Source organism: Ictalurus punctatus, chromosome 26 (genome assembly GCF_001660625.3).
Source record: "Ictalurus punctatus breed USDA103 chromosome 26, Coco_2.0, whole genome shotgun sequence".
NCBI classification, from domain to species: domain Eukaryota; kingdom Metazoa; phylum Chordata; class Actinopteri; order Siluriformes; family Ictaluridae; genus Ictalurus; species Ictalurus punctatus.
In genome coordinates this window covers 7,872,560-7,885,129 of record NC_030441.2, presented here as the reverse complement: position 1 = coordinate 7,885,129, position 12,570 = coordinate 7,872,560, and the positions used below count along the sequence as shown (strand labels likewise).

Sequence of the window (12,570 nt, the reverse complement as noted above, 5' to 3'; positions counted from 1 at the left end):
ATTATTATTATTTAAAAAATTTCCCTTCTGCAAGGCGATGCAGCTGAAGGAGGATTTCCAGCGCGCTAGTAACGAGAAGGATCAGCTTCTGGCTGACGACGCTAAGTGCAACCTGGAGACCGTCGAGGAGCTGGAGAGACGTCAAGCAACCATCGTGTCTCTAACTGAAGAGAGAGACCAACTTCTAGAAGTGCTGCATGGTATGAGGGAGGAGAAGAAACAGCTGAGGGCAGATCTGGATGAGAAGGATGAAATGGTAAGGAATCAGTCTGTTGGATTTTAAAATAAAGGTTTGGGGAGGATCAGTGACATCTACGGTTGCTCTGTCCTACTCTTTATTCGTCCAGGAGTGTCCAAGCTTATCCGGCGAGGGTTAGTGGTGGGTGAAGGTTTTCGTTCCAATCCAGCAGGAGCCGCACCCAGTTCCATCTGTTTAATCAGTTAAGCGTGGCTTTCGGTAGACTCGGGTGTGGCTTGGTTGGGATGAAAACCTGCACCCACACAGATCCTTTGCGGATAAGCTTTGACACCCCTGTATTAGTCAAATGGAAAATGCTCCGAGTTTTACTCCCTTTGATCAGTCTGCTAGGATTTTCTTGCACTATTATGTAACTAGAGTATGTTTTTTGTTTTTCTCTCAACGTTTCACTGAAAGATACAGCAGTTGAAGGCACTTCTGGCTGAGAGAGAGCAGTTACCGATAAAGGATGCATCGTGCGGCACTGTCCTGAACGAGGATGGAGACAGTCTCCAGGAGCTGCTGCAGGGAGTGAGAGAGGTACGGCCGTCTGGTTTAAAAAAAAAAAAAAATCTGAAATATTACAGGAGACCGCAGAGGAAGCAGACTGTTCATTAATGAACCTGCTCTGTGTAGCTCATCCAGGTCCAAGGCGAGTTGAAGCAGCAGAAGCCACTGAGTCCTAGAGCCACCCGGAAAGCTGAGCTTCAACAGGCCAATCAAATCGTAATGCAATATTTTGATGCTTTTAATCATCAAAACAGGGGTTTTTTTTTTTTGGTTTTTTTTTTTTTTTTTGGTTTTTTTTTGGTAATTGGAATGTAAATGTTAATGTATGTGAGGCAAACATCTGTTTCTGTCCTTGAACATTTCAAAGAGAACGAACTGAAACCAATAGCTTTGAACACCTACAATGTTCTTGCGTTATTCCACAGATGCAGGCTCTTAAGGATGAAGTTGAGTATTTAAGGAACGAGAGGACGTTACTCAGAAAGGATCTTCAAGAGGCTGCTGAAACGGTGAGAGCACTGAATGGACTGGATCGTCAAATTTACACCCTCATGCTTGGGATGGGGGGGGGGAGCTCTTTATCTATCGATCTATCTCTCTCTCTCTCTCTCTCCTCTTAACATCTCTCTCTCTCTCTCTCTCCCTCTCATGCAGTCAAAAGCTTATCAGAACTTACTCTGTTCCACGAGGGAGGAGCTGAAGCAGCAGCAGAATGCTGACTCGGTGGCCCAAAATGCTGAAAAAGACTCCCTACTTCAGCAGGTATGTCCATGCAGCAGAATGATCTTTCCGAGCTTTACTGATGATGAACCACACAGAAACCCAGATTAAATAAAGTGAAATGTGTGAGGTCTTCATTCATCTTAAATAACAGGCTCATGGTCGTTTGAATTACTCAGTTGGTTCTAGTTCTCAAAATATTTTTCACCATTATCCTTACCATGTATGTGAAGGAAATCTGGGAGCACTTATTGTACTTGCAGTCAAAAGTGTATTTATTTCACCAAATAACATGTTCGAGATTTAAGGAAAATATGTGTGGGCTTATTAAAATATGCATCACCTTTTTACTTTTTTATTATTATTTATTTATTTATTTTATAAACGTTTGTGTTTTGAAGCAGTCAGCACCTGTTTTACATAGTTTTTGTTTCGAGTTTTTTTTAAACACTTTGACCAGCGGATTTCATTTTCAAAAAGATGAACACATCCTAACTTTGTTTAATTACTAAGCCAGGCTATATTCTAACGTTAGTTCAGTCGAGGTATCTTTTATCTAACATGAATTAGCTAGCTTCACTGGCTAACCTAGCTTAATTCAGTACATGAATGCATATGCAAGTTAGCTAGTTTAGCAATTTCTTTAGTTATATTATAACATTAGTTATATCTTTTTGCTAAGCTATCTCTGCTATCACATCCACAAGAATTACTCCCTAGCAAAGTTTATACTTCATTTATTCTTTGTCGATGTTTTACCTTATCGATGGTTGGAATTACCATCCCAAGCTGACGATTCAGAGAAATATCCCATCAACTGTATGCTCCTCGCCAGGCCAATCATCTGTCACACACCAATCACCAATCATATGTCGCCTAAATGCCTTTTTTTTTTAACTTTTTACCTGATTTTTGTAGTACTTCATTTAAGACTTGCTAACATGCAGGATTCACATTAGCTGCTTGCTGCACTCTGGACAGGTGATGGGATTTTTTTTCCCGTTGATGTACAGTCACGTGCGTTCTTACTTGCATGTGTGTATATTGCATGTAATCCGTGTACAGTATAAATGGGTCCTTTTGTAATCTACATTTTGAAGTGGCGCATATCCTTTCGTTATTATACGTGGCTTTTTTTTTCTCCCCATTAGATGAGCCAGATGAATGCAGATCTTCTGTATTTGAGAGAACAGCTTTTGGCGAAGAAAACCTCAGAAACTCCGACTCTTAACACCGAAGTGCAGGATCTTCTGACTCGCATTGCGTCTCTTGAAGAAGACAAAGCAAAACTCCAAGAGATGCTCGAGTCTGCCAGAGAAGAGGGAACTAACCTGAGGCGTGATCTTCAGGAGAGTGAAGAAGCGGTAAGCAAATGTGCTGGGATCCGGATTTGGTTTTCACTGGAGTCGACCACTTGTTTACGCCTTTTTCTGTAAACTGGTTTTTTTTTTTTGTTTGTTTGTTTTGTTTTGTTTTATCCGTTTGTAGAAACACGAGCTGATGGAAGAGCTTGAAAGTCTTTGTAGCATAAAAGAGCAGCTCTTAAATGAAAAGACACATGCAGATCAGCTGCAGGAGGTTCTCCAGGGGGTCAGAGAAGAGCGAGACCAAATCAGGAGGCAGCTGGAGGGAAACATGCAGGAGGTAAAATGTACTGGGTTGTTAATTTAAGGGGTGGTTTTTTTTTTTTTTATTATTATTTTATCCTCCGACCCACAACACAGTGCAGGAAGTAAAGATTAGAAATTGTGTTTCAGCTGACGCACATTACGGAGAAAGTACAAGGACTAGAAAAGGAGAAAATGCAGCTTGAATCTGAAGTCAGTTCTTTGAACCAGGTTAGTATCGTCATGTGGGGATTTAGGATTTGGACAAGTATACAAATACCCAGTTAACAGTATGGGATGCCGGTCTCTGAATGCTGAACTCACTATTCAAGTATTTGTCATATGTACCTAGTCTGTGAAATACAAAAAATATGGAAATGAAAAGCTGTCTGGATATATTTTGATGCAGAGAGCTAGAGGTACTAATAAAAGAGTCTTAGGAGCATGTGGTGTGTTTTATATTCATTACTTTCTATAGAAAGCTAACATTTTATTTACAAAAAAATCCATTTTTATACAGACGACTCGGAGTGAAATATTCCGAATAGCAGTCGATAAGTGTCCAGTGTAGGTGTGAACTCCTTTTAATACTGTTTAAAAATCATCTCGGGGAAATTCCTCAAAAATCGGTCGAGAAAACGCCAAGAATACATTTCTGGAATTTCTAGGCAAAAAGAGCATCGACTCTGAAGATGATAAAAAAATATTAAATTATTTTTGATTTATTTTGGATTTTTTTATCGCAACATAATTCCCATTGATGACTTTATTTTTATTACTATTCTAAAATGTGGAAAATAAAGAATGAGTGTGTCTAGACGTGTGAGTGTAAAATGCTCATAGGGAACGAACATCCAGTCTGACAGTATTAAAAGTTTTAAACTAAAATAGACTCGATTTTTGAATACGCCTATGGGATGTTGTGACCTTTTTGATTGTGGTTTATTATTTTGAATTTTTATTTATTCATGTGTTTTGTGTGTGTTTATAGACTCTTCATGAGGTGAATGAACACACTAACGCACCATCTAATGAAGGCAGGCTGAAGGTGATGTCTGAAATTGAAGCTTGTAACAAAAAGCTTAAGGTAAGCTTTTTGTGGTCAAGGTTCTGTTCCATTTCTGCTCGGTGTCAGTTTCTTGTACTGGAACTCTTATTACCAGGGTTTGTAAGTGTGTTGGTGCTATAAGTGAAAAGGAAGTTGAACCTTCAGGACTCTAATTGCTTTAGATTCTAAACTAATACACGTTTTTAAAATTTTCCCCAAATCTAGGTTTCCTTCTTGAAGCTCCAGGCGATCACTGACCGTCCAAAACCCAGAGATCATCTTGCAGATGTTAATAGGAACGAAAATACCTTGTTTTGTCAGCTTTTACCGTTCGTTCCAGTGTCTCAGAGAAGTGTGTTCGCCTGTCTGACTTCTGAAACAAGTCGTCTTGATGACCTGCTTAGGAAAAACGAGGTGAGTGTCTCTGTGTGCCTCTCTTTTTTTCTTTCTTTTTTTTCCCCTCTCCTTTTCCTTCTCTCCTCTCTCTCTCTCTCTCTCTCTCTCTCTCTCTCTCTCTCTCTCTCTCTCTCTCTCTCTCTCTCTCTCTCATGCTCTCTCACTCTCTCTTTTCTCTTCTCTCCTCTCTCTTCTGTCCTCTCTTTTCTCTTATCCTCTTCTATTCTCTTCTCTCCCCCACCTCTCTCGTGCTCTCTCTTCTCTTTCCCCTCTCGCTCTCTCTCTAACTCCCTCTCTCTCTCGCTTGCTCACCCTCTCTCTCTCTCTCTCACCCTCGGTCTGTGTGTTACTGAACACTTTTAAACATTTGCGGAAATGTCGATCCTGACTGAATCGGGAAGAAAATCTTGGCCCTTTTTAATTTCACGATGCAAAAACAAAAGTAGAAGTTTGAAACATTAAGATTTTCTAACTTGCAGTGCAGTAGTTACTCTTTTTGTATCGTCATCTTTATAAACTGTTGGGTCAATTCAAATTCAGGAAGGAAAAAAAAAATTTAAACAATCTTTCTCTTAAGGTGGCTTTGCAAAGACTGGCAGCTCTGCACAAGGCTCACTTTGTGAAACAAATTAACCGCGACATGGCTTCCTTCGAGGAGAGAAGGCTGCATGACGTTCTTATTCGCCGAGCTCAGGCTCCTTCACAGTCCCTCCAGATGCTCCCTGGGGACTTCCAGGAGATTTGGGACCAGAGACTGTTGGAGCTGTTGGAGAAACGCAGGCAGTATCTGCAGGTCTGTATAACTCTGGCAGACTGCTCTCATGTTTAATGCAGAATCTTTCTAATCCGAACTGAAAAACGTCTCGTAGATATTCTGGAGTGGACATTGACAAGAGGACATTGATTACAATTTCTCACCAGTCTTGTTTCAGTAGTGTGCGTCGGATTATTTGCTTCAGAGTATTTAAGTAAAGTCTTTTCTGTTGATAGAACGTGAACAGCATTCTGGACTTCCTGGAAGACGGTGTAGCTAAACATGCAGTCACGCTCTCTGAAGAACTTCAGGCACGGACCCGTGCCAACGAGGAGAGTAGTAGGGTGCTGGCTGGAACCGCCAACACAGCAGCTATAGTTCAGTTCTTCGAGCGAGAGCTTGTTCGACGCACAGCTTTGACAGATCGCCAGAGAGTTTTCCACCAAGTAAGACCTAACTTTATTTATTTTTACATAAATTTTCTAGAAGATATTTAACAATAGTAATAGCATTTAATGCCATGTTGTATGCTTGGGCTCACTACAAATCTTTCCATCTTGTAGAGCATGTTGGATAAATATGGCTCTGCAGTTTCTGTCCTGAAGCCCATGCAGGATGAGTCCGTTCAGAGGCTGAAGGAGGAGAGGAGCGAGAGTCTGGCACTGCTGCCGTCTCAGAGCAGCGAGAAACCCAAAACTGAGGCGGACCTACTGCAGGACAAGCAGCGCCTCTTCCTTCAATTACAACAGGCTCAAAAACACTTGGAGGTATGATTTTTAAGCAAGATGAGGTTTTTGAGCTGTTTACGACTTCACATTTTCAATGTATGCTTTATAGCCAAAAGTTTGTGGACACCTGACATTGACAATGCCGCTATGCTCAAAGCGAGCTCGCCAAGGTTGGTGTTTGAGAACTCGACTGGCCTGCGTGTAGCTTTGACCTCAACCCAACTGAACCACCTTTTGGTATCAACTGGATCACTGACTCTCCACCCCACAGCCACATTCAAAACTCTAGTGGAAAGTCTTCCCAGAAGAGTGGAGGTTATTCTAACCAGAGAACGGGATCCGAAATGGCATGTTTTTTTTTAAACTATTACAAATGGGTGTGATGGCCAGGTGTCCACAGAGTTATTCAGGAAGAGTTGATGTTGCTCATAGTTGACTGCAAAATGCGCCATCTTGGATTTCTCCTCTTTGTGCTAATTCACCCGGAATATGTTTTGTAGAATATTTAATGTGTATGATGATGGACATTTTATGTAAGGAACAGGATTTCTCTCTTAAAGTTGAGTCAAAAATAAATAAATAATTGAAAAGCCCAAAGTCCTCTGTCCTGAAGACTTTCCAATGCTGCAAAAATTAACTGACTATTACAAAGCACTGACACTGGAGACTCCTTCTATAACGTTAAATAAACAAGGAGAGTAGAACACTCGCTGGAACTGCAACATGAGAAAGTGTTTGGGTTTTTTTTAATGAATGAGTTCTTACAATAGAAACTGTAACCTATTGGAATTCGCATATTAATTTAGACCTTACGTTTGACTTGCTTATAAAATGAGTCTTAGTAATATTTCCATACATATTTGTAGCACTCATTTTAAATCTAATTGTCTGTCAGGTGCTTCAAAAGAAAATGGCGGAGTTGAAGGCCCAGACCGACATTTCCATCCAGAAACATGCCACCGAGCTTGAAGAGCTGAGCTCGGCTTTAAAGGAGAAAGAGGATCTCATCCAGAACTTGCAAGTGAAGCTGAAGGAGTCTGAGGTGGGTTCGAAACGGAGACAGGATTGAGTGCTGATCTCTAATAAGTCTACGAAATATGAAACATTTATAAACTGTTATGTGGCCAAAGCACAGTATATAAGATGCTTCGCTCGGACGTTTGCATAATAGTTTTTAAGGTTACAGTGTAGCATGTGCGAAAAAGCCGAACAGTGATCCGCTTTATCAGTTCCACTGCTCTGTTCTTGTCCAGGCTCTTGCGAAAGTTAAGATGCCGCCTAGTGCTGCTGAAATGGAGGCCATGAAGGATAAACTGGTGAAGATGGAGTTTGACCACATCGCTGTAACGACCAGTCATGAAAAAGAGTACGAGATTTGTCTTGTTGCATGAAATGTAAAGAGTTTGATTTGACAAGTAGTAAAAAGGATAAATGGGGTAATGTTGGGGTCAATGGGGTAATGTTGGGGTCAATGGGGTAATGTTGGTGTCAATGGGGTAATCTTGGGGTAATGTTGGTGTCACTGGGGTAGTATTGGGGATAATATTGGGGTCAATGGGGTAATGTTGGCTTCAATGGGGTAGTATTGGGGATAATATTGGGGTCAATGGGGTAATGTTGGGCTCAATGGGATAATATTGGGGTCAATGGGGTAATGTTGGGCTCAATGGGATAATATTGGTGTCAATGGGGTAATGTTGGGGATAATATTGGTCAATGGGGTTATCTTGGGGTAATGTTGGTGTCAATGGGGTAATGTTGGTGTCAGTGGGGTAATATTGGGGATAATATCGGTGTCAATGGGGTAATCTTGGGGTCAATGTTGGTGTCATTGGGATCAATATTGGTGTCAATGGGGTAATCTTGGGGTAATGTTGGTGTCATTGGGGTCAATATTGGTGTCAGTGGGGTAATATTGGGGATAATATCGGTGTCAATGGGGTAATCTTGGGGTCAATGTTGGTGTCATTGGGGTCAATATTGGTGTCAATGGGGTAATCTTGGGGTAATGTTGGTGTCCTTGGGGTCAATATTGGTGTCAGTGGGGTAATATTGGGGATAATATCGGTGTCAATGGGGTAATCTTGGGGTAATGTTGGTGTCAATGGGGTAATCTTTGTACTAAACTGCACAACCAGTTGATCTTATGTTGATGTTTTCTAGAATAGCACAGTTAACGTCAGTGGTGGAGCACAGAGGAGACGTTATCCGCAAGCTGAAGGAGACTCTCAGAAAAAGCCACCTGCAAGACGAGCAGTCATGTAAGCGGAGTTCACTGAAACTTTAGAGATTATGAAACTTAGCTGCCTCTACGTGTCTAATCGTTGTTCTGTCCTTCTCCACAGTTATGGATGGTGAAGAACCTCCTTCTAAACCTGGCACCCAGGCCAAAACTTCTACTTATCATAAAGATAAAAAGATTGAAGAGCTGGAGAAGAAGACTGCACAATTTGAAAGGTGAATGGCTAGCTATTAATGAATTCAGCTAGTATTTAATCCCAAGACATGAAAACCCCATTTTAAAAATAATACTTGATCTGTCTAATTTCCAGCCTGGTGAACAAACAACAAGAAGAGATCTGTAAATGGAAAAACAGAGCGTACAAGCTGAGGGAAAGTAAGAAAGAAGCTCCTCATTCCCCACGAACACCGACCAAGCGAACTCTGTTAACAGAATGTGAAGTGAACTCGCCCAAGAAAGCGGTCCTCGACTCTCCGAAAAGCAAGTTCTTTGACGTCCATTCTGGCAGAGAGACAATGTCACTCAAGTGCCCAAAGCAGTTCTTTGACAACTCCAGCCTTGGAACCATGCCAGGTACGCACGCAGCTGTGTGAGCGTTACTCATGTAGGTGTGAAAACGACTGTGTTTGGTCACCTTTCATTTGATGCGCGTTTCTTCTCGTGTATGCTAGCTGAGCCAGCTATGGATGATCCCTCCGAAAGCGATGAGGGTAATGTACTGTACACGTTGAGGGTTTGTGGTGTGATTTCCTGACACGTTTGGGGTTTGCACTGGTCTGGTTCTGCCTTACACCACAGTTTAGATGAAGTTCTGCAGTGCCATATGGTTGCACAGTTTTCCCACGGTTTTAAGTCTCCACTAGACCTGTCACGATAGCTAATTTTTAAAGATATTATTGTCATTTTAAGACCATTTTATGCCGCTGGTATAACGATAAAAATTCATAGTAATGCAAGTACACCCTTTCAGTAATGCACGTTCCATTCAGACTTTGTAATTGGAATGTCAAAAAAACAGTTTTCGTCTTCTGATGAAAAAATATCCTTTCAATTTAGTCACTATAATGTCATTTATTCATTTCAGTACATTTTACATTGAATATTAGTCAACATCATTTTCGTTGATGAGCATGCGAAAACGAAACCAAATTTTATGAAAACTTTATGAAAACCTGATCTACAGAAATATTATTATTATTATTATTATTACAGTGAGACACTACAGTAATACAGTATTTTGAATTCTTTATGCTTTATTGATTGTGTGTTAGTGCGTCGTAGAACAAGCGTATTCACGACATCACACTGTTCTACCGAACACTTTACTCAAGTTCAAGGTCACTTGTGCATTTGTGTTAATTGGTTGTTAATATCTTGCGTCGTTTTTTTTTTTTTTTCCAACAGTATGTTTTAATTAAAATCAGTGCTAGTGCTTGCTACGCATTCAAATACAGTTTTTGCGTTTGTGCATTTTTATCTGAAATTCGAGTTATGTTAAATGATAATATAATGAGAAGAGGGGCTGCTGGGGTTGCTAGGGACCCTGCATGATATCCTGGACACACGAATAACTTTACGAGGTACAACGTAAACTCCTTAACTATAAATTAGGTTAAAATAGTGGGTACAGTTAGCTTTAACTGGTTACTGAGCTTAAATTGAATAGACCTATTACCTTTACAATCAAACTACATTATTAAAACCCACTGAAAAGGGGTATAACTCGGCTACGTTCGCTAACAGGAAATAATTCATCAGTTCAACTTGAGGAATGATGCAGATGATGGCTTCAGATGATGAGAAATGGTAGTTATATATATCTAATATTGTCCAATAATGCACTCATCAGTGTTTTTCATTTCTATAATGTTCTAGGCTTTGTACTAGCGTTATTGATTTTAGCAGTTTAGCAAAGCAAACTAACTTGATGCATAGTAGATTGCTGCATGAACGATTCCTGATACTCTCTCCTACACTTTTTTGTATGCAAGATCTAAAGTTGAGCGATGAACCATCGGAACACGTGGATCATAGGAATGGTCCATGCCGATCGGTTGGCTTTGCCGCGTCGTAGCTAGTTTGTCTGGAAATTCTCAATTGAGACGTTTCTTGCGTCGTCACCAAGTGACAAGTCTTGGTATTGTACAGAGAAAAATGAAGGCTCGCTTGCTAGTGTGAATGTAGGGTTTAGTCAGCACTCTCAATCATCAAAACGCACATTTGATGACTCTCCTTAGGGAAAATGATGCACCTCCTGTACAGGAGATGTGAAACATTGTAAGCAGTATGAAAAGATTCAAGATAAATATAAAAAAAACTGTATACTGGATTTTAGATTATCTTAGCTTGGAACACTGAAGAGGGTATTTTGGCTCCTAAATACTTTAACAGAAATTTTTCGATGTTAAGACTGCACAAATTTTAACAAAGCAAAATATAGTTCACAGTAACCCAGGCTTTAGAGTTCCCCTGGACAACACCAAGATGGTTTTAAATGAGGAGTTAATCTTTCAGAGAAACTTTTAGCCATAAGAATGTCACGTCGTAGTAGCTAACTAGCAAATTTGCCTAATGTTAGTCATGTCAAAATGAACAAAATAACATACATTTATTTATTTATTTATTTATTTATAATACAAGTTGCTGTTAAATTTCTGGGGTTCAGGTTTCAACAGTCTCAATTCGCGTGATGTTCTCGCTGATGTCTCCTGATGACACGTGTGTGCTAGTTTGCTAGCAGCTGGTTAACCTTTTACCTATTTGATATGGTGGGAAAACATGGAGCTTTCAAATTTGTAGCGATGTTTCTAGGGATTTATTTATTTATTTATTTATTTATTTTTAGTTATTTCTTGGACATTTAATATAAAATAGTTTATGGTTCTGCATAAATTATTCATTGTGACATTAAATCAAACTACACCTCCAATTGATTACGCACTTATGAAGTCATTTACAAGGTTTTTCTCCATTATGCCCATATTTTATTATTGTTTAATTGTACAAATTTGCTCGTGTTTGTATTTTCTCAGACGCCGGCCCCAACGCAGCGGTCAGCTGTAGTGACACAAGCGCAGACAGCTGGTGGAGTGTTCCAAACTCTTCACCGAGGAAGACCAACCTAAATCTGGATGCCAATGCGTGTCCAACACAGTGATTTCAGTTTTATCTGTGTTTGTTTGTTTGTTTGTTTGTTTGTTTGTTTTTTATATGTTTGCTTTGTCCATCATTCATTTTAATAGTTTGTCATTAAAGTTATTTTTATGTCGCATATGTGGGGAAGGTTCAACCACCCAAGTTTCTAGAATAAAGAGATTTAACAAAAAAACACACATGCAATTTTATTAGGTGTTTTAATGCAGTAATCATCTTAATCTTCTTCTATCAGCTTTTGTTTGGTTTGGTGTTTCATCCGAGTACCAAACATGATAGATAAAACAACACTAAACTTACAGTGCTGTCATCGGTGCTTCTGCGTGATTTTGTGCTAAATCTATCTACTTTTAGTTTCTCCTCCAAACAACATATTCGGATCGGGGCCGGAAATGACAATAGACCAAATAATCTACATTCGTTCATGGTCATTACACCTGCAACTGTGTTTCACAAACGCACCTTCTCGATCACTGCTGATGACGTGTTGGTGAAATGGGTGGGGAAAAGATCAACCCAAATGGAGATCGAATCCAGGGGTTGTTTCACTCCGTGTGAGCACATCACACCTCTGCTTGTCTGCACGAATCTACAGTCTGGGCTAGAAAGAGATCAGCCCCAGCCTCAATTCTTTTCAGTCCCTCCAGCATTTTGCGATCACAGAAGGTAATGCAAAATCTTGCAAACTCTGCAATATTCTGAGGAGCTTGCAATTTTTAAAAACTATTCCATATTTGCAGTACAGCTAATCAGAATCACTTTTATTGCCAAGTACTGTGGGTTTACATGTACTGGGAATTTGTCTTGGTGCTTAATGATGACAGTAATATGTAAGAAATGGAAAAATATTAAAGTAAACGGTCTCGTTTAACAACGAAAATCACTGTGAAAGACAATGTGGAAAAACAACTGTGTAATTGAGAATTCAAGTAGTTTTCCTTAAAAAAATAAATAAAATTTAAAAAGCAGCACAAACGTGCAAATTTTAGAAAATGCCACAGCAAAATCAAGCATTATTGCCCTCAACAATTCCCCCCAAAATCCTGTACTACTGCCTCTTTATGCCAGTGTTTTCCACCCTTACATTAATTGCTGATGCTGTTGCGCTTGGTTTGGCAAAAATCCAAAATCTCCATTTGTTAACAGCAAATAATCTGATGTGGAGGAAGTGATG

General features: G+C 39.9%; 1 protein-coding gene across 3 annotated transcripts in view; it reads left to right on the top strand.

Moving 5' to 3' along the window:
• cenpe (centromere protein E) overlaps positions 1 to 11,695 on the top strand; it is a 31,812-nt gene extending 20,117 nt beyond the window's left edge. The window contains exons 39-58 of one of the 3 annotated variants that reach the window (XM_017458137.3): positions 35 to 256; positions 656 to 778; positions 875 to 964; positions 1,174 to 1,257; positions 1,403 to 1,510; positions 2,620 to 2,832; positions 2,957 to 3,112; positions 3,226 to 3,306; positions 4,067 to 4,162; positions 4,349 to 4,537; positions 5,097 to 5,312; positions 5,510 to 5,719; positions 5,837 to 6,040; positions 6,897 to 7,043; positions 7,255 to 7,367; positions 8,165 to 8,262; positions 8,347 to 8,458; positions 8,554 to 8,816; positions 8,915 to 8,953; positions 11,276 to 11,695. In XM_017458137.3, coding sequence (XP_017313626.1) covers positions 35 to 256; positions 656 to 778; positions 875 to 964; positions 1,174 to 1,257; positions 1,403 to 1,510; positions 2,620 to 2,832; positions 2,957 to 3,112; positions 3,226 to 3,306; positions 4,067 to 4,162; positions 4,349 to 4,537; positions 5,097 to 5,312; positions 5,510 to 5,719; positions 5,837 to 6,040; positions 6,897 to 7,043; positions 7,255 to 7,367; positions 8,165 to 8,262; positions 8,347 to 8,458; positions 8,554 to 8,816; positions 8,915 to 8,953; positions 11,276 to 11,400 — 2,889 coding nt within the window. In that variant the 3' untranslated portion in view covers positions 11,401 to 11,695. The remainder of the gene's footprint in view (positions 1 to 34; positions 257 to 655; positions 779 to 874; positions 965 to 1,173; positions 1,258 to 1,402; positions 1,511 to 2,619; positions 2,833 to 2,956; positions 3,113 to 3,225; positions 3,307 to 4,066; positions 4,163 to 4,348; positions 4,538 to 5,096; positions 5,313 to 5,509; positions 5,720 to 5,836; positions 6,041 to 6,896; positions 7,044 to 7,254; positions 7,368 to 8,164; positions 8,263 to 8,346; positions 8,459 to 8,553; positions 8,817 to 8,914; positions 8,954 to 11,275) is intronic. The other 2 variants (XM_017458138.3, XM_017458139.3) reach the window with 2 other exon arrangements.
• Positions 11,696 to 12,570: the final 875 nt, after the last annotated feature.